The 19,394-nt window shown below is 70.3% G+C and overlaps 3 protein-coding genes across 3 annotated transcripts; 2 read left to right on the forward strand and 1 right to left on the reverse strand.

Annotated features, from left to right (window-relative positions):
* Positions 1 to 163: 163 nt before the first annotated feature.
* Positions 164 to 6,469, reverse strand: LOC141737191 (uncharacterized). Its single transcript, XM_074571832.1, has 4 exons — positions 6,269 to 6,469; positions 3,645 to 3,903; positions 2,544 to 2,639; positions 164 to 1,908 (listed from the first exon to the last, which is right to left on the reverse strand). Exons 1-4 carry the CDS (start codon positions 6,467 to 6,469, stop codon positions 164 to 166), a joined length of 2,301 nt encoding a protein of 766 aa, XP_074427933.1.
* LOC141737192 (uncharacterized) lies at positions 4,508 to 15,983 on the forward strand. The gene is made up of 6 exons (XM_074571833.1): positions 4,508 to 6,921; positions 9,251 to 9,394; positions 9,672 to 9,758; positions 15,357 to 15,554; positions 15,702 to 15,801; positions 15,964 to 15,983. The coding sequence occupies exons 1-6, from the start codon at positions 6,508 to 6,510 to the stop codon at positions 15,981 to 15,983; spliced, it is 963 nt and encodes a 320-aa protein (XP_074427934.1). The 5' UTR covers positions 4,508 to 6,507.
* On the forward strand, positions 15,723 to 18,921 carry LOC141737193 (F-box/LRR-repeat protein 19-like). Its single transcript, XM_074571835.1, has 2 exons — positions 15,723 to 15,801; positions 18,372 to 18,921. The coding sequence occupies exon 2, from the start codon at positions 18,414 to 18,416 to the stop codon at positions 18,894 to 18,896; it is 483 nt and encodes a 160-aa protein (XP_074427936.1). The 5' UTR covers positions 15,723 to 15,801; positions 18,372 to 18,413; the 3' UTR covers positions 18,897 to 18,921.
* The last annotated feature ends 473 nt before the right edge of the window (positions 18,922 to 19,394 follow it).

A 19,394-nucleotide genomic window follows, 5' to 3' on the forward strand; every position in this document is an offset into this window, starting at 1 on the left:
AGAGGGGGCGGGCACAAGCCCTCCGCCGGCCAATAGGAGCCCAGGGGAGGGGAGAACGAGCAATAAATGGCCGCGGGTCGCTTTAAGGAGGCGGAGCCGAGTGTGGTGACGTCTTTATTGACGGCCGCCGTTGCCTGGCAACAGCCCCCCCCCGCCCCCCACCTCACCCCACCCCCCACTGCCACCCCACCACCCGCAGCTGATTGGCCGCCGGCGGGCGGGGGGGCGTGGCCAGGAGCCCCGCCCACTCCCCCCCCACCCGCAGCCCCCGGGGGGCGGAGCCGCCGCCGGGGGCCGGCCAATCGGCGCTCAGGGGGCGGGGCTTGTCCTCAGAGGGGGCGGGGCCGCGCCGCGGCTCCTCCCGCAGGGGGCGTGGCCTGTCCGTGGGGGCGTGGCCGCGCTGTAGCCCCGCCCACGTGCCCCCTTGTGGGCGTGGCTCGTTCCCACGGTCTTCATTCACGTCCTGGCCCTCGGGGCCGGACCCATTCGGGGGGGTCCCTGCCCTCCAGGACCCCCCCCACAGGGGGTGGAGCCCCTCTATGGGGGCGTGGCCACCTCGTAGCCCCTCCCACTTGTCCTCTGGAGGGCGTGGCTCGTTCCCGCGCTCTTCATTCACGTCCCGGCCGTTAGGGCTTGAGCCCTTTGGGGGGGATCCCCCCCTCCACGTCCCCTCCCACAGTGGGTGGAGCTTCTCGGTGGGGGCGTGGCCTTCTCGTAGCCCCTCCCACTTGTCCTCTAGCGGGCGGGGCTCGTTCCCACGGTCTTCATTCACGTCCTGGCCATTGGGGCCGGACCCATTTGGGGGGGTCCCTGCCCTCCAGGACCCCCCCCACAGGGGGTGGAGCCCCTCTATGGGAGCGTGGCCACCTCGTAGCCCCTCCCACTTGCCCTCTAGCGGGCGTGGCTCGTTCCCGCGCTCTTCATTCACGTCCTGGCCGTTAAGGCTTGAGCCCTTTGGGGGGGATCCCCCCCTCCACGCCCCCTCCCACAGGGGGTGGAGCTTCTCGGTGGGGGCGTGGCCTTCCCGTAGCCCCTCCCACTTGTCCTCTAGCGGGCTGGGCTCGTTCCCACGGTCTTCATTCACGTCCTGGCCATTGGGGCCGGACCCATTTGGGGGGGTCCCTGCCCTCCAGGACTCCCCCCACAGAGGGTGGAGCCCCTCTATGGGGGCGTGGCCACCTCGTAGCCCCTCCCACTTGCCCTCTAGCGGGCGTGGCTCGTTCCCGCGCTCTTCCTTCCCGTCCTGGCCGTCGGGACCCGAGGCGTTTGGGGGGGTCCTTTCCCTCCAGCCCCTCTGCCACAGGGGGCGGAGCCCCTCTAGGGGGGCGCGGCCGCCTCGTAGCCCCTCCCACTCGTCCTCCAAGGCTGGGGGCTTCCCGGCCAAGCCGTGGACTCGCTGATGGCGGGCCAAGGTGGAGCTGCGGGCGAAGGCTTTGCCGCAGCGGGGGCAGCGGTAGGGCCGGGCGCCGGTGTGAGCCCGTTGGTGGACGGCCAGGTAGGAGCTGTCGCCGTAGCTCTTGCCGCAGAGGCGGCACTGGAAGGGCCGCTCGCCCGAGTGGGTGACGCGGTGGCGCAGGAGGTGGGAGCTCTCGGCGAAGCGCTTGCCGCAGTCGCCGCAGGCGTAGAGGCGCTCGCCGGTGTGGGTGCGGTGGTGGCGGGCCAGGTCGGAGCGTTGGGCGAAGGCTTTGCCGCAGGCGCCGCAGGGGAAGGGGCGCTCGCCCGTGTGGCTGCGCTGGTGCCGGATGAGGTGGGAGCTGAGGCCGAAGCGCTTCCCGCACTCGCCGCAGGCGAAGGGACGCGGCGGGGGGGAGGCCGGGGCGGCGGAAGGCGGCCGGGGGGGGGAGGCGGCGTCCCGGGGGGGGCAGCGGCGGCGGCGGCGCCAGCGCGGGGACGGGGCGGGGGAGGCGGCTGCGGGGAGAGGGGGGGGGGGGGGGGTCAGGGCGGCCCCGTGTCACCTCCTCGGCCCCTCTCTGCCCCCGCGTCCCCCTCTCCCCGGCTCCGTGTCCCTCTCCCCGGCCCCACGGCCCCTCCCCGGCCCCGTGACCCCCTCCCCGGCCCCCATTCCTGGCCCCACGGCCCCGCTCCCCGTCCCCGGGTCCCCTCTGGGCCGCTGTCCCTTCTCCCGATGTCCCCCCCCCCGTCCCACGTTCTTGTCCCCATGTCCCCTCTCCCTGTCCCCATGTCCCCCTCCCCGTCCCCCCCTCTGTCCCCGTGTCCCCCCCTCTGTCCCCGTGTCCCCTCCCCGTCCCCCTCCCCCTCCCCGCATCCCCCTCCCCTGTCCCCACGTCCCCACTCCTTGTCCCCGTGTCCCCTCCTCTGTCCCCATGGCCCCCTCCCTGTCCCCATATCACCCCCCCCCCCGGCCCCACATCCCCCTCCCCCCCCACACCGTGTCCCCCTCCCTGTCCCCACGTCTGTCCCTCTCTCTGTCCCCACGGCCCCCCCGTCCCCTCCCCCGGGGACCCCCCCAAAGGCTCAGGGACCCCCCCCAAGGTGCCCAAGGGCCCCCTCTCCCCCACCCCCACCCCCCCCCCAGCCCTTACCCGGGGGGCCGGCGTCCCGCTGCAGCTCCCGGGGGGGCTCTCCCAGCCCCCCCCCCTCCTCCATGGCGGGACCCCCAGCACCGACAGCCCCCGGCCCTGGGGGGGGAGGGAGGGGTGAGCTGGGGCCCCCCCATTGCCCTGAGAGCCCCCCCAGAGCCCCAGGGGGCCCCCAGTGTACACCGGGACACCCCCCATAGCTGCAAGACCCCCCCAGTCTATACTGGGACTCCACCCCATAGCCCCAAGGCCCCCCCAATCTATACTGGGACCCCCCAGTAGCCCCAGGACCCCCCCAGCCTATACTGGGACCCCCCCAGTCTATACTGGGACACCCCCCCATAGCCCCAAGGCCCTCCCAGCCCATACTGGGACCCCCCCAGTCTATACTGGGATCCCCCCCCCATAGCCCCAAGGCCACCCCAGTCTATACTGGGACCCCCCCAATCCATACTGGGACCCCCCAGTAGCCCCGGGACCCCCCCAGTCTATACCAGGACCCCCCCAATCTATACTGGGACCCCCCCATAGCCCCAAGGCCCCCACAGTCTATACTGGGACCCCCCAGCAGCTCCGGGACCCCCCCAGCCTATACCGGGACCCCCCCAGTCTATACTGGGACACCCCCCCATAGCCCCAAGGCCCCCCCAGCCTATACTGGGACCCCCCCAGTCTATACTGGGACACCCCCCCATAGCCCCAAGGCCCCCCCAGCCTATACTGGGACCCCCCCAGTCTATACTGGGATCCCCCCCCCATAGCCCCAAGTCCACCCCAGTCTATACTGGGACCCCCCCAATCCATACTGGGACCCCCCCGTAGCCCCGGGACCCCCCCCAGTCTATACTGGGACCCCCCCAATCTATACTGGGACCCCCCCATAGCCCCAAAGCCCCCACAATCTATAATGGGACCCCCCAGTAGCTCCGGGACCCCCCCAGCCTATACCGGGACCCCCCCAGTCTATACTGGGACCCCCCCCATAGGCCCAAGGCCCCCCAGTCTATACTGGGACCCCCCCCATAGCCCCAGGCCCCCCCCCCCGGGCTCTGTCCTCCCCGATCCCCACTAGGGACCCCTCCCCCGCCCCTAAACCCCACTCACCCGCCGTCGGGCCCCCCCCATCCGACCCCCCCCCTCCCCCCCCGCCGGCGCTGCTGCTGCCCCGCGGCCGCCGGGCCCGGCCAGCCGGAAGCGCCGCCGTTGACGCCCGGCACTTCCGGGACGCCACTTCCTCTTCCCACCTCCCCAACACCCCCCCCGCCTCCACTCGGGGGGGCGCTCTATCCGCCTCAACGGGCCGCTCTATCCGCCTCGGCGGACCGCCCCCCCTCCCCTTCCCCACCGCGGCGAGATCCCGACTCTATGGTAAGGGGCGGGGCGGGGCGCGGCGCGGGGCGGGCGCTGATTGGCTGAGGCGGGCGGGGGGACTACGCCTCCCGTCGTCCCCCGCGCCGCCGCCGCCATTTTGCGTAGGGGCGGCGGGCCGCCCGCCCGCCCCGGCTCCCTCCTTCCCTCGCCGCCGCCGCCGCCGCCGCCGCCGGGCCCCGGCCTCGCCCCGGGGGAGTGCCGGGGGTGGGGGGGGGCGGGAAGAAAGACCCCCTCCCCGCCCCCCTTCTCCTCGCCCGCCGCCGCCGCTCCCGCGGGGGGGGGGCCCGGGGGGGGGGGGAGGTAGAAGCGGGGGGGGGGGGGGGAGGGGTTGGCGGCGGCGGCGGCGGCCCGGTGCGGCCTCCTCCCTCCCCCCCTCCCTCCCTCCCTCCCTCCCTCCCCCGCTCTGGGGTGTCCCGTGTCCCCCCCGCCGCCGCCTCCCGCCACCGGCCCCCCCGGGGATGGCGCCGCTCCCGGCCCCACGGCCCGGCTGCAGGTGAGGCCCGCACCGGTGGGGGGGGGGGGGGGGGCGGGGTGGTGGCACCTGTGTCCCCTCCCACCCCCCCCCCCGGGGTGTCGCCACCCCCCCGGTGACACTAACGGGGCGTCCGTGTCTCTCTCTCTCTCTCTCCGGTTCCTCCTCCGCCTCCCCCGCACCGGCCCCGCCGCCCCCGCGGTGTCCCCGCCATGGCCCCCGCGGGGTCCCTCCCCACGGTCCTTGCGATGTCCCCTCCGTGTCCCCTCGGTCCCCGCGGTGTCCCTTCCCTTGCTGGGATGTCCCCTCGGTGTCCCCCGCCATGGCCCCCGCCGGGTCCCCACCGTCCCCGGGATGTCCCCGCGGTGTCCCCTCGGGTCCCGGAATGTCCCCTCGGTCCCCGCGATGGTCCCCACGGTGTCCCCACGGTCCTTGGGATGTCCCCACCGCGTCCCCTCGGTGTCACCTCGGGCTCCGGGATGTCCCCACGGTGTCCCCACGGTCCCCGCCGCTTCCCCCACGGTGTGTCCCCCCCCCCTCGGTGTCCCCACGCCGTCCCTTGTCCCCACGCTGTCCCCTGTCCCCGTGTCCCTTGTGGTCCCCGGCCCCCGCGATGTCCCCCATCCCGGTGACATCCCCATCCTTGTGACGTCCCCAATTCCCCCCCCCCCCGCCCCCGTGTCCCCATACTGTCCCCTCACCCCCGCTGTCCCCTCGCTGCCCTGGTCCCCGCCGCGTCCCCAACCCTCATCGGTGTCCCTGGTCCCCGCGACGTCCCCTCTCCGCCCTGGTCCCTGATGTCCCCGTGTCCCCGGCTGTCCCTTCTCTGCCCCGGTCCCCACGGTGTCCCCATGTCCCCACGATGTCCCCGCGTCCCCCGCCGTCTCCATGTCCCCATGATGTCACCATGTCCCCCACCGTCCCCGTGTCCCACGCCATCCCCACGATGTCCCCGCTGTCCCCGCGATGTCCCCGCGTCCCCTGCCATCCCCGTGTCCCCACCATGTCCCCGCGTCCCCCACCATCCCCACATTCCGCTGTTGTCCCCACGTCCCCACGATGTCCCCATGTCCCCACGATGTCCCCACGATGTCCCCGCGTCCCCCGCCATCCCCACGATGTCCCCGCGTCCCCACGATGTCCCCGCGTCCCCCGCCGTCCCCACCATGTCCCCACGTCCCCCGCCATCCCTGCGTCCCCACGATGTCCCCACGTCCCCACGATGTCCCCACGTCCCCACGATGTCCCCACGATGTCCCCGCGTCCCCCACCGTGTCCCCGCGTCCCCTGCCATCCCCGCGTCCCCTGCCATCCCCACGTCCCCACAATGTCCCCGCGTTCTCTGCCGTCTCTGCGTCACTATGATGTCCCCGCATCCCCACGATGTCCCCGCGTCCCCTGCCATCGCCATGTCCCCGTGATGTCCCCGCATCCCTATGATGTCCCCGCGTCCCCCACTGTGTCCCCGCGTCCCCACGATGTCCCCGCGTCCCCGTGATGTCCCCACGTCTTCGTGATGTCCTCGCATCCCCGTGATGTCGCCGCGTCTCCCGCCATCTCCGTGTCCCCACCATGTCCCCGCGTCCCCCGCCGTCCCCGCGTCCCCCGCCGTCCCCGCGTCCCCCGCTGTCCCCACGTCCCCACCATGTCCCCACGTCCCCCGCCGTCCCTGCGTCCCCACGATGTCCCCGCGTCCCCCGCCGTCCCCGCATCCCCACCATGTCCCCACGTCCCCCGCCATCCCTGCGTCCCCACCACGTCCGCACGTCCCCATGATGTCCCCACCATGTCCCCGTGTCCCCGCCATAACCCCGCGTCCCCATGATGTCCCCGCCGTCCCTGCCATCCCCACGTCCCCACAATGTCCCCGCGTTCTGTGCCGTGCCTGCGTCCCCATGATGTCCCCGCATCCCCACGATGTCCCCGCGTCCCCTGCCATCCCCGCGTCCCCGTGATGTCCCCGCATCCCTATGATGTCCCCGTGTCCTTTGCCATCCCCGCGTGCCCCACCGTGTCCCCGCGTCCCCATGATGTCCCCGCGTCCCCATGATGTCGCCACGTCTTCGTGATGTCCTCGCATCCCCATGATGTTGCCGCGTCCCCCGCCGTCCCCGCGTCCCCACAATGTCCCCGCGTCCCGTGCCGTCCCCGCGTCCCCACAATGTCCCCGCGTCCCGTGCCGTCCCCGCGTCCCCACGATGTCCGTGCGTCGTTGTGATGTCCTCGCATCCCCATGATGTCGCCGCGTGCCCCGCCATCTCCGCGTCCCCACCGTGTCCCCGTGTCCCCCGCGTCCCCACCATGTCCCCATGTCCCCCGCCGTGTCCCCCCGCGTCCCCAGGCCGGCGTAGGGGGGAGCGGGGGCCAATGCGGAGCCGCGGGGCGGGGGCAGGAGCTCGGCGGCGCCGGACGCGGTGCCGGAGGTGCCGGGCCTGCCTGCGCTCCGAGTGCGGCGAGTGCCACTTCTGCCGCGACATGAAGAAGTTCGGGGGGCCGGGGCGCATGAAGCAGTCCTGCCTGCTGCGGCAGTGCACCGCGGTGAGCGTCCCCCCCCCGAAACGCGCCGGGGGGCGGGGGGGGGCACGGGGGTTTGGGGGCCTCGGAGGGACCCCCGGGGTGGGGGTTTTGGGGGGTTCCCGGGGTGATTTGGGGATCCCTGGGGGGGTTTGGGGGTCTGGAGGACGCTCCGAGGGTCCCCGGGGGGGATGTGGGGGGGCCATGGGGGGTTTTGGGGACCCCCAAGGGGGTTTGGGGATTGCTGGGGGGGGTTTGGGGGTCTGTAAGACGCTCCCAGGGTCCCCGGGGGGGATTTGGGGGGGCCATGGGGGGGTTTTGGGGACCCCCAAGGGGGTTTGGGGATTGCTGGGGGGGTTGGGGGTCTGGAGGACGCTCCGAGGGACCCCCGGGGGGGACTTGGGGGGGCCATGGGGGGGTTTTGGGGACCCCCGAGGGAGTTTGGGGGGTCCCAGGGGTGATTTGGGGATCCCTGGGGTGGTTTGGGGGGTTCCTGGGGGGCGTTGAGAGTCTGTAGGAGGCTCTGAGGGACCCCCAGGGGGGATTTGGGGGGGCCATGGAGTGGTTTTGGGGACCCCCGAGGGGGTTTGGGGGGTCCCGGGGGTAATTTGAGGATCCTTGGGGTGGTTTGGGGGGTCCCTGGGGGGGTTTTGAGGGGCCATGGAGTGGTTTTGGGGACCCCCGAGGGGGTTTGGGGGTTCCCGGGGTGATTTGGGGATCCCTGGGGGGGTTTGGGGGTCTGGAGGAGGCTCCGAGGGTCCCCGGGGGGGATGTGGGGGGGCCATGGGGGGGTTTTGGGGACCCCCAAGGGGGTTTGGGGATTGCTGGGGGGGGTTTGGGGGTCTGTAAGACGCTCCCAGGGTCCCCGGGGGGGATTTGGGGGGGCCATTGGGGGGGTTCTGGGGACCCCTGAGGGGATCTGGGGGGTCCCAAGCGTGATTTGGGGATCCCTGGGGGGGTTTGGGGGGTTCCTGGGGGGCGTTGAGAGTCTGTAGGAGGCTCTGAGGGACCCCCAGGGGGGATTTGGGGGGGCCATGGAGTGGTTTTGGGGACCCCCGAGGGGGTTTGGGGGGGCCATGGAGTGGTTTTGGGGACCCCCAAGGGGGTTTGGGGGGTCCCGGGGGTGATTTGGGGATCCCTGGGGTGGTTTGGGGGGTCCCTGGGAGGGTTTGGGGGTCTGGAGGAGGCTCCAAGGGACCCCTGGGGGGGTCCTTGGGGGCTTTTAAGGGGGTTTGGGGGGGCTGTGGGGGTTTTGGGGTGCCGGGGGGGGGTTTAGGGGTGCCCTGACCCCCCCCCCCCAGCTTTTTTTGCCCCCCCCCCCCCCGCCGCTGCTGCCCCACAGAGCGCTGTGCCTGGGGAGGCTGGGGCTGCCTCAGGGGGGTGTAGGGGGGTTGGGGAGGTTTTGGGGGGGTTGTGGGGATTTTGGGGTGCCGGGGGGGGGTTTAGGGGTACCCTGACCCCCCCCCTTTTTTTTGCCCCCTCCCCAGCCAGTGCTGCCCCACACGGCCGCGTGCCTGGGGAGCTTGGGGCTGCCTTGGGGGGCGATGTATGGCAGTTTGGCGGGGGTTGGGGGGGGTTTGGGGTTTTGGGGTGCCGGGGGGGGGGTTTAGGGGTGCCCTGACCCCCCCCCCAGCTTTTTTTGCCCCCCCCCCCCTGCCGCTGCTGCCCCACAGAGCGCTGTGCCTGGGGAGGCTGGGGCTGCCTCAGGGGGGTGTAGGGGGGTTTGGGGGGGGGTTGGGAGGTTTTGGGGGGGTTGTGGGGATTTTGGGGTGCCGGGGGGGGGTTTAGGGGTGCCCTGACCCCCCCCCCAGCTTTTTTTGCCCCCCCCCCCCCCGCCGCTGCTGCCCCACAGAGCGCTGTGCCTGGGGAGGCTGGGGCTGCCTCAGGGGGGTGTAGGGGGGTTTGGGGGGGGGTTGGGAGGTTTTGGGGGGGTTGTGGGGATTTTGGGGTGCCGGGGGGGGGTTTAGGGGTGCCCTGACCCCCCCCCCCCCCTTTTTTTTGCCCCCGCCCAGCCAGTGCTGCCCCACACGGCCGCGTGCCTGGGGAGCTTGGGGCTGCCTTGGGGGGCGATGTAGGGCAGTTTGGCGGGGGTTGGGGGGGGTTTTGGGGTTTTGGGGTGCCGGGGGGGGGGGTTTAGGGGTGCCCTGACCCCCCCCCTTTTTTTTGCCCCCCCCCCACCCAGTGCTGCCCGACACAGCCGCGTGCCTGGGGACGCTGGGGCTGCCTCGGGGAAGCTGTACAAGGATTTGGGGGGGGTTTGGGAGGTTTTGGGGGGGTTGTGGGGATTTTGGGGTGCCGGGGGGGGGGTTTAGGGGTGCCCTGACCCCCCCGCCTTTTTTTTGCCCCCCCCCAGCCGGTGCTGCCCCACACGGCCGTGTGCCTGGCCTGCGGGGAAGCCGGCCGGGAGGAATCGGCCGAGGGGCCGGAGGAGAAGTTCGAGCTCTCGCTGATGGAGTGCACGCTCTGCAGCGAGATCGTCCACCCCCGCTGCCTCCAGGTACCGCCCCCCCCTCAAATTTTTTTTGGGGGGGGGGACACACACAACACCCCTTTCCCCCCCCCCCAGCTTTTCCCCCTCTTTTTTTCCCCCCAAAACCCCCCTTTCGGGGCGCCCGCGAGCTGTCCGAGACGCTGCGTCTCTCCCGTCTTCCCTCACCTTTTGAAGCCCCCCCCCGGTATTTAGGGGACCCCCCCCCGCTTCCATGGGGGGGATCCCTAATTTCTGAGCCCCCCCCCCCGCCACTTTTTTTTTTTTTTTGTTTTGGTGGGGGCAGATGGGGCGCGCGGAGGCGGTGATCAACCCCGAGATCCCCAACTGCTGGGAGTGCCCCAAGTGCAAGCGGGAGGGGCGCAGCGCCAAGGTGGGGGGGGGCACCCTCTTTTGGGGGGGTCGGGGGGGGTCTAGGAGGTTTTGGGGGGGGGGCTGGGGCTTTGTTGGGGGGTCCGCGGGGGTTTTTTGGGGGGGTTTGGGGGGTTCTTGAGTGTTTCTGGGGATCCCCGTGGGGAGATTTGGGGGTCCCAGAGGGCTTTGGGGGGGGCTCTGGGGGGGTTGGGTGTCCCTGGGGGTCTCTGGGGGGGTCTGGAGGGGTCTAGTGGGGTTTTTGGGGGGGGGCTGAGGCTTTGTTGGGGGGTCCGCGGGGGTTTTTTGGGGGGGTTTGGGGGGTTCTTGAGTGTTTCTGGGGATCCCCGTGGGGAGATTTGGGGGTCCCAGAGAGCTTTGGGGGGGGCCCTGGGGGGGTTGGGGGTCCCTGGGGGGGTTTTGGGGGGGTCTAGTGGGGTTTTTGGGGGGGCTGGGGCTTTGTTGGGGGGTCGTGGGGGTTTTGGGGGGGGGTTGGGGCGTTCTTGAGTGTTTTTGGGCATCCCTGGGGGGAGATTTGGGGGTCCCAGAGGGCTTTGGGGGGCCCTGGGGGGGTTTTGGGGGTGTCTGGGGGGGTCAGGGGGGGTCTAGGAGGTTTTTTGGGGGGGGCTGGGGCTTTGTTGAGGGGTCCGCGGGGGCTTTTGGGGGGGTTTGGGGGGTTCTTGAGTGTTTCTGGGGATTCCCGTGGGGAGATTTGGGGGTCCCAGAGGGCTTTGGGGGGGACCCTGGGGGGGTTGGGGGTCCCTGGGGGGTTTTGGGGGGGTCTGGGGGGGTCTGGGGGGGTCTAGGAGGTTTTTGGGGGGGGCTGGGGTTTTGTTGGGGGGTCTGCGGGGGGTTTTGGGGGGGGTTTGGGGGGTTCTTGGGCATTTTGGGGGATCCCTGGGGGGAGATTTGGGGGTCCCAGAGGATTTTGGGGGGCCCTGGGGGGGTTTTGGGGGTCCCTGGGGGGGTCAGGGGGGGTCTAGGAGGTTTTGGGGGGGGGCTGGGGCTTTGTTGGGGGGTCCGCGGGGGGTTTTGGGGGGGTTTGGGGGTTCTTGAGTGTTTCTGGGGATTCCCGTGGGGAGATTTGGGGGTCCCAGAGGGCTTTGGGGGGGACCCTGGGGGGGTTGGGGGGTCCCTGGGGGGTTTTGGGGGGGTCTGGGGGGGTCTGGGAGGGTCTAGGAGGTTTTTGGGGGGGGGCTGGGGCTTTGTTGGGGGGTCCGCGGGGGGTTTTGGGGGGGGGTTGGGGCGTTCTTGAGTGTTTTTGGGGATCCCTGGCGGGAGATTTGGGGGTCCCAGAGGGTTTTGGGGGGCCCTGGGGGGGGCCCTGGGGGGGTTGGGGGTGTCTGGGGGGGTCTAGGAGGTTTTTTGGGGGGGGCTGGGGCTTTATTGGGGGGTCCGCGGGGGTTTTTTGGGGGGGTTTGGGGGGTTCTTGAGTGTTTCTGGGGATCCCCGTGGGGAGATTTGGGGGTCCCAGAGGGCTTTGGGGGGGGCTCTGGGGGGGTTGGGTGTCCCTGGGGGTCTCTGGGGGGGTCTGGGGGGGTCTAGTGGGGTTTTTGGGGGGGGGCTGAGGCTTTGTTGGGGGGTCCGCGGGGTTTTTTTGGGGGGTTTGGGGGGTTCTTGAGTGTTTTGGGGGATCCCTGGCGGGAGATTTGGGGGTCCCAGAGGGCTTTGGGGGGCCCTGGGGGGTTTTTGGGGGTGTCTGGGGGGGGTCGGGGGGGGTCTAGGAGGTTTTGGGGGGGGGCTGGGGCTTTGTTGGGGGGTCCGTGGGGGTTTTTTGGGGGCGTTTGGGGCGTTCTTGAGTGTTTTTGGGGATCCCTGTGGGGAGATTTGGGGGTCCCAGAAGGTTTTGGGGGGCCCTGGGGGGGTTTTGGGGGTGTCTGGGGGTCCCTGGGGGGGTCAGGGGGGGTCTAGGAGGTTTTTGGGGGGGGCTGGGGTTTTGTTGGGGGGTCCACGGGGGGTTTTGGGGGGGGTTTGGGGGGTTCTTGAGTGTTTTTGGGCATCCCTGGGGGGAGATTTGGGGGTCCCAGAGGGTTTTGGGGGGGGCCCTGGGGGGGTTGGGGGTCCCTGGGGGGGTTTTGGGGGTCCCTGGGGGTCTCTGGGGGGGTCTAGGAGGTTTTTTGGGGGGTCTGGGGCTTTGTTGGGGGGTCCACGGGGGTTTTGGGGGGGGTTTGGGGGGTTCTTGAGTGTTTCTGGGGATTCCCGTGGGGAGATTTGGGGGTCCCAGAGGGCTTCGGGGGGGACCCTGGGGGGGTTGGGGGTCCCTGGGGGGGTTTTGGGGGGGTCTAGTGGGGTTTTTGGGGGGGGGCTGGGGCTTTGTTGGGGCGTCCGCGGGGCTTTTTTAGGGGGGTTTGGGGGGTTCTTGAGTGTTTTGGGGGATCCCTGGCGGGAGATTTGGGGGTCCCAGAGGGTTTTGGGGGGCCCTGGGGGGGTTTTGGGGGTGTCTGGGGGGGCTCAGGGGGGGTTTAGGAGGTTTTGGGGGGGGGGGCTGGGGCTTTATTGGGGGGTCCGCGGGGGTTTTTTGGGGGGGTTTGGGGGGGTTCTTGAGTGTTTTTGGGCATCCCTGGCGGGAGATTTGGGGGTCCCAGAGGGTTTTGGGGGGCCCTGGGGGGGTTTTGGGGGTCCCTGGGGGGGTCTGGGGGGGTCTAGGAGGTTTTTTGGGGGGGCTGAGGCTTTGTTGGGGGGTCCACGGGGGTTTTGGGGGGGGTTTGGGGGGTTCTTGAGTGTTTTTGGGCATCCCTGGGGGGAGGTTTGGGGGTCCCAGAGGGTTTTGGGGGGCCCTGGGGGGGGTTTTGGGGGTGTCTGGGGGGGGTCGGGGGGGGTCTAGGAGGTTTTGGGGGGGGGCTGGGGCTTTGTTGGGGGGTCCGTGGGGGTTTTTTGGGGGCGTTTGTGGCGTTCTTGAGTGTTTTTGGGGATCCCTGTGGGGAGATTTGGGGGTCCCAGAGGGTTTTGGGGGTCCCTGGGGGGGTTTTGGGGGTCCCTGGGGGTCTCTGGGGGGGTCTAGGAGGTTTTTTGGGGGGTCTGGGGCTTTGTTGGGGGGTCCACGGGGGTTTTGGGGGGGGTTTGGGGGGTTCTTGAGTGTTTCTGGGGATTCCCGTGGGGAGATTTGGGGGTCCCAGAGGGCTTCGGGGGGGACCCTGGGGGGGTTGGGGGTCCCTGGGGGGGTTTTGGGGGGGTCTAGTGGGGTTTTTGGGGGGGGCTGGGGCTTTGTTGGGGCGTCCGCGGGGCTTTTTTAGGGGGGTTTGGGGGGTTCTTGAGTGTTTTGGGGGATCCCTGGCGGGAGATTTGGGGGTCCCAGAGGGTTTTGGGGGGCCCTGGGGGGGTTTTGGGGTCCCTGGGGGGGTCAGGGGGGGTCTAGGAGGTTTTTTGAGGGGGGCTGGGGCTTTGTTGGGGGGTCCGCGGGGGGTTTTGGGGGGGGTTTTGGGCGTTTCTTGAGTGTTTTTGGGGATCCCTGCGGGAGATTTGGGGGTCCCAGAGGGTTTTGGGGGGCCCTGGGGGGGTTTTGGGGGTGTCTGGGGGGGGTCTGGGGGGGTCTAGGAGGTTTTTGGGGGGGGCTGGGGCTTTGTTGGGGGGTCCGCGGGGGGTTTTGGGGGGGGTTTGGGGGGTTCTTGAGTGTTTTTGGGGATCCCTGGGGGGAGATTTGGGGGTCCCAGAGAGCTTTGGGGGGGACCCTGGGGGGGTTGGGGGTCCCTGGGGGGTTTTGGGGGGGTCTGGGGGGGTCTGGGGGGTCTAGGAGGTTTTTTGGGGGGGGCTGGGGCTTTGTTGGGGGGTCCGCGGGGGTTTTGGGGGGGGGGTTGGGGTGTTCTTGAGTGTTTTTGGGGATCCCTGGCGGGAGATTTGGGGTCCCAGAGGGTTTTGGGGGGCCCTGGGGGGGGCCCTGGGGGGGTTGGGGGTGTCTGGGGGGGTCTAGGAGGTTTTTTGGGTGGGCTGGGCTTTATTGGGGGGTCCGCGGGGGTTTTTTGGGGGGGTTTGGGGGGGTTCTTGAGTGTTTCTGGGGATCCCCGTGGGGAGATTTGGGGGTCCCAGAGGGCTTTGGGGGGGGCTCTGGGGGGGTTGGGTGTCCCTGGGGGTCTCTGGGGGGGTCTGGGGGGGTCTAGTGGGTTTTTGGGGGGGGGCTGAGGCTTTGTTGGGGGGTCCGCGGGGTTTTTTTGGGGGGGTTTGGGGGGTTCTTGAGTGTTTTGGGGATCCTGGCGGGAGATTTGGGGGTCCCAGAGGGCTTTGGGGGGCCTGGGGGGTTTTGGGGGTGTCTGGGGGGGGTCGGGGGGGTCTAGGAGGTTTTGGGGGGGGCTGGGGCTTTGTTGGGGGGTCCGTGGGGGTTTTTGGGGGCGTTTGTGGCGTTCTTGAGTGTTTTTGGGGATCCCTGTGGGGAGATTTGGGGGTCCCAGAGGGTTTTGGGGGGCCCTGGGGGGGTTTTGGGGGTGTCTGGGGGTCCCTGGGGGGGTCAGGGGGGGTCTAGGAGGTTTTTGGGGGGGGCTGGGGTTTTGTTGGGGGGTCCACGGGGGGTTTTGGGGGGGGTTTGGGGGGTTCTTGAGTGTTTTTGGGCATCCCTGGGGGGAGATTTGGGGGTCCCAGAGAGCTTTGGGGGGGGCCCTGGGGGGGTTGGGGGTCCCTGGGGGTTTTGGGGGTCCCTGGGGGGTCTGGGGGGGTCTAGGAGGTTTTTGGGGGGGTCTGGGGCTTTGTTGGGGGGTCCACGGGGGTTTTGGGGGGGGTTTGGGGGTTCTTGAGTGTTCTGGGGATTCCCGTGGGGAGATTTGGGGGTCCCAGAGGGCTTCGGGGGGGACCTTGAGGGGGTTGGGGGTCCCTGGGGGGGTTTTGGGGGGGTCTAGTGGGGTTTTTGGGGGGGGGGCTGGGGCTTTGTTGGGGCGTCCGCAGGGGCTTTTTTAGGGGGGTTTGGGGGGGGGTTCTTGAGTGTTTTGGGGGATCCCTGGGGGGAGATTTGGGGGTCCCAGAGGATTTTGGGGGGCCCTGGGGGGGTTTTGGGGGTGTCTGGGGGGGCTCAGGGGGGGTCTAGGAGGTTTTGGGGGGGGGGCTGGGGTTTTCTTGGGGGGTCTGCGGGGGGTTTTGGGGGGGGTTTGGGGGGTTCTTGGGCATTTTGGGGGATCCCTGGGGGGAGATTTGGGGGTCCCAGAGGGTTTTGGGGGGCCCTGGGGGGGTTTTGGGGGTCCCTGGGGGGGTCAGGGGGGTCTAGGAGGTTTTCGGGGAGTTTTGGGTTTTTGGGAGTTTTGGGGGGGGTCCCTGGGGGGGGGGGTTTCTGGGGGCCCCAGAGAGTTTTGGGGGGGGGGGGGGCATGGGGGCGTTTCGGGGGGTCCCAGAGGGTTTTGGGGGTCCCTGGGGGGGGTTTAGGGTGGGCCCTGGGGGGGGGTTTCTGGGGGTCCCAGAGGGGTTTTGGGGGGGCTGAAGGGGTTTTAGGGGGGGCCCTGGGGGGGGGGAGGGTCCCTGGGGGGGGGGTTGGGGGGGATCCACAAAGGCTTGTTTTGGAGAGGGGGGGGGGTCCTGTGTTTTGGGGGGTCCCTGGGGTTTGGGTGGGGGGGGGACACACACGTGGTTTTTGGGGGGGTCCCGGGGGTTTTGGGGGGGGGGGGGTGTCCCTGCCCCTCACGTGTCTGTGTCCCCCCCCCCCCAGCAGGAGTCGGGGGAGGGGGGCCCGAAAGCGGCGGGCGGAGGAAGGGGGGGGGGAGGGGGGGGTGCGCTGGAAGCTGACGGACGAACCCCCCCCGCCGCCGCCCCCCCCCCCAAGCGCAAGGGGGGCCCCCCCCGCCCGCGCGCCCCCCCCCGACGGGGCCCCCCCCAAGCGCAAGAGGGAGACGGACCCCAAAAGAAGGTGAGAAAACGCAGGGGGGGGCCCCCCATTTCCCCCTCCCCCCCCCCCCACCCCCCCCTTGGTGCTGGGGGGGGGGGCGGGGGTCCCGTTACCCCCACCCGGGTGTCCCCAATGTCCCCTCTGTGTCCCCGTCCCCCCCCTGTCAAGGTGGAGGCAACGGACGGGGCGCCGTGGGGGGGCCCCCCTGAACTGCAGCCCCCCCCCCCCGGGGGGCCGGCCCCCGCCTCCGGCCCCCCCCGACCCCGAGGTGAGTCACCCCCGTGTCACCCCCCCCCCCCCCCCCCATGTCACCCCCTTGTCCCTGTGTCACCCCCTGTCACTGGGGGGGGGCATGTGTCCGTCCGTCCGTCCGTCCCCCCCCCCCAAAAGCCCCCTCGGGCGTCCCCGGGGTGGTTGGGGGTGTCCCCAGGGCCCCCCCAATGTCCCTAGAGCCCCCCCCAGTGTCCCCAGCCCCCCCCCCAGGTCCCCAAGGGTGTCCCCAGTGCCCCCCCCAGGTCCCCAAAGTTGTCCCCAGGGCCCCCCCCCAGCGTCCCCAGGGCCCCCCGCCGTGTCCCCAGGGACACCCCCAATGTCCCCAGGGCCCCCCCCACGTCCCCAAGGGTGTCCCCAGTGCCCCCCCCAGGGCCCCCCCCCATGTCCCCAAGGGTGTCCCCAGTGCCCCCCCCAGGGACTCAAAGTTGTCCCCAGGACCCCCAGCGTCCCCCAGGGGCCCCCCCCATGTCCCCAAGGGTGTCCCCAGGGCCCCCCCCAGGTCCCCAAAGTTGTCCCCAGGACACCCCAATGTCCCCAGGCCCCCCCCACGTCCCCAGACCCCCCCCCCACGTCCCCAAGGGTGTCCCCAGTGCCCCCCCCAGGGCCCCCCCCACGTCCCCAACAGTGTCCCCAGGGCCCTCCCCAGGTCCCCAAAGTTGTCCCCAGGACCCCCAATGTCCCCAGGGCCCCCCCTACGTCCCCAGGGCTGTCCCCAGGGCTGTCCCCGGGTTCCCTGGGGCTCCCTGTGGTGTCTCCTGGGTTGTCCCCGTGGCCCCGGGCTTTGTCCCCTCGTCCCCGAGGTTGGGCCCCGGGGTTTGTCCCCTCGTCCCCGTGTTTTGTCCCCTTGTCCCTGGGGTTGGTCCCCGGGGTTTGTCCCCTCGTCCCCGGGCTTTGTCCCCGTGTCCCCGAGGCTTGTCCCGTTGTCCCCGGGGTTTGTCCCCTCGTCCTTAGGGTTTGTCCCCGTGTTTTGTCCCCTCGTCCCTGGGGTTGGTCCGTGGCTTTTGTCCCCTGAGGCTTGTCCCGTTTTCCCTGGGCTTTGTCCCCGTGTCCCTGGGGCTTGTCCCTGGGTTTTGTCCCCTCGTCCCTGGGTTTTGTCCCCTTGTCCTTGGGTTTTGTCCCCCTTGTCCCTGGGTTTTGTCCCCTCGTCCCTGGGGTTGGTCCGTGGGGTTTGTCCCCATGTCCCTGAGGCTTATCCCATTTTCCCTGGGCTTTGTCCCCATGTTTTGTCCCTGGGGTTTGTCCCCTCGTCCCTGGGCTTTGTCCCTGTGTCGCTGAGCCTTGTCCCGTTGTCCCCAGGGTTTGTCCCCATGTTTTGTCCCCTTGTCCCCTCATCCCTGGGCTTTGTCCCCGTGTCCCCAGGGTTTGTCCCTGAGCTTTGTCCCTGTGTCCCTGAGGCTTGTCCCCTTGTCCCCGGGCTTTGTCCCCTTGTCCCTGGGCTTTGTCCCCTTGTCCCTGGGCTTTGTCCCCGTGTTTTGTCCCCTTGTCCCTGGGGTTTGTCCCCTTGTCCCTGGGGTTTGTCCCTGTATCCCTGAGGCTTGTCCCGTTGTCCCCGGGGTTTGTCCCCGTGTCCCTGGGCTTTGTCCCCGTGTTTTGTCCCCTTGTCCGCGTGTTTTGTCCCTGTGTCCTTGGCATTTGTCCCTGTGTTTTGTCCCCTTGTCCCTGTGTTTTGTCCTGTCATCCCTGGGGTTGGTCCCTGGCCTTAATCCCCATGTCCCCAGGGTTTGTCCCCATGTCCCCTGGGTTTGTTCTCTTGTCCTTGGGATTTGTCCCCGTGTTTTGTTCCCTCGTCCCTGTGTTTTGTCCCCTTGTCCCTGGGGTTTGTCCTGTCATCCCTGGGGTTGGTCCCCGGGGTTTGTCCCCGTGTCCCCGTGTTTTGTCCCCTCGTCCCTGGGTTTTGTCCCTGTATCCCTGAGCCTTGTCCCGTTGTCCCTGGAGTTTGTCCCCTGTCCCTGGGCTTTGTCCTGTCATTCCTGGGCTGTGTCCCCATGTCCCCGGGGTGTGTCCCTGTGTCCCCGCGGTTTGTCCCCGTATCCTTGGGATTTGTCCCCGTGTTTTGTCCCCTCGTCCCTGGGCTTTGTCCCTGTGTCCCTGAGGCTTGTCCCGTTGTCCCCGGGGTTTGTCCCCCTGTTCCTGGGCTTTGTCCTGTCATTCCTGGGCTTTGTCCCCACGTCCCCGGGGTGTGTCCCCGTGTCCCCACGGTTTGTCCCCTTGTCCCTGGGCTTTGTCCTGTCATTCCTGGGCTTTGTCCCCATGTCCCCGGGGTGTGTCCCCGTGTCCCCACGGTTTGTCCCCTTGTCCCTGGGCTTTGTCCTGTCATTCCTGGGCTTTGTCCCCATGTCCCTGGGGTTTGTCCCCGTGTCCCCGTGTTTTGTCCCCTCGTCCCTGGGCTTTGTCCCTGTGTCCCTGAGCCTTGTCCCGTTGTCCCCGGGGTTTGTCCCCTTGTCCCGGGGCTTTGTCCTGTCATTCCTGGGCTGTGTCCCCACGTCCCCGGGGTGTGTCCCCGTGTCCCCGCGCCCCCCGCCTGCCCCCCCCCCCGCGGTGTCCCCAGCTGACGGGGTGCCGCAGGGCCGGACGCGGCAGCGGGAGCGCCTGGAGCGGTTCCGCCAGATGTGCCGGCTCCTGGAGCGGGTCCCGGCCCCCGCCAGCTCCAGCTCCAGCTCCAGCTCCGGCTCCGACTCGGGGGGGTCGCCCCCCCCGCCCTGCAGCCCCCCCGCCCCCGACGACGACGACGAGGACGACGAGGACGAGGACGATAACGAGCGCCCCAATAACGGGGCGGCCCCCCCCGCCGCCAAACCCCCCCTGGGCGGCCGCGCTGGGGGGGCCGCCGCCGTCGCCGCCGCCGGGCCGGGGGACAAGGGACGTCTGAGGGCCTGGCCCTTGGTGCCGTCCCCCCCCCGGCCCCCCGCCCCCCTGGAGAGGCACGTGGTGAGACCCCCCCCCGCCAGCCCCGACCCCGACCGCCTGCCCCTGGACAGCGGGGACGCCCACGTCATGCAGAGGGACGTCTGGCTGGGGGTCTTCCTGCACCTCTCCCCCCGCGAGCTCTGCGTCTGCATGCGCGTCTGCCGCACCTGGAGCCGCTGGTAGGGGCAACTGGGGGCACTGGGAGCAACTGGGAGCACTGGGAGGGGGGCTAGGGGTCATACGGGGGGGACTGGAGTGGGGTTTGGGGGGGATTTGGGGGTCCTGGGGGTCTTCCTGCACCTCTCCCCCCCCGAGCTCTGCGTCTGCCGCACCTGGAGCCGCTGGTAGGGGCAACTGGGGGCACTGGGAGCAACTGGGAGCACTGGGAGGGGGGCTAGGGGTCATATGGGGGGGACTGGAGTGGGGTTTGGGGGGGATTTGGGGGTCCTGGGGGTCTTCCTGCACCTCTCCCCCCCCGAGCTCTGCGTCTGCCGCACCTGGAGCCGCTGGTAGGGGCAACTGGGGGCACTGGGAGCAACTGGGAGCACTGGGAGGGGGGCTAGGGGTTGTACTGGGAGTACTGGGGGCCGTACTGGGAGCACTGGGGGGGATTTGGGGGTCCTGGGGGTCTTCCTGCACCTCTCCCCCCGCGAGCTCTGTGTCTGCATGTGCGTCTGCCGC

The sequence above is a fragment of the Larus michahellis genome, unplaced genomic scaffold (genome assembly GCF_964199755.1).
Source record: "Larus michahellis unplaced genomic scaffold, bLarMic1.1 SCAFFOLD_465, whole genome shotgun sequence".
NCBI lineage: Eukaryota > Metazoa > Chordata > Aves > Charadriiformes > Laridae > Larus > Larus michahellis.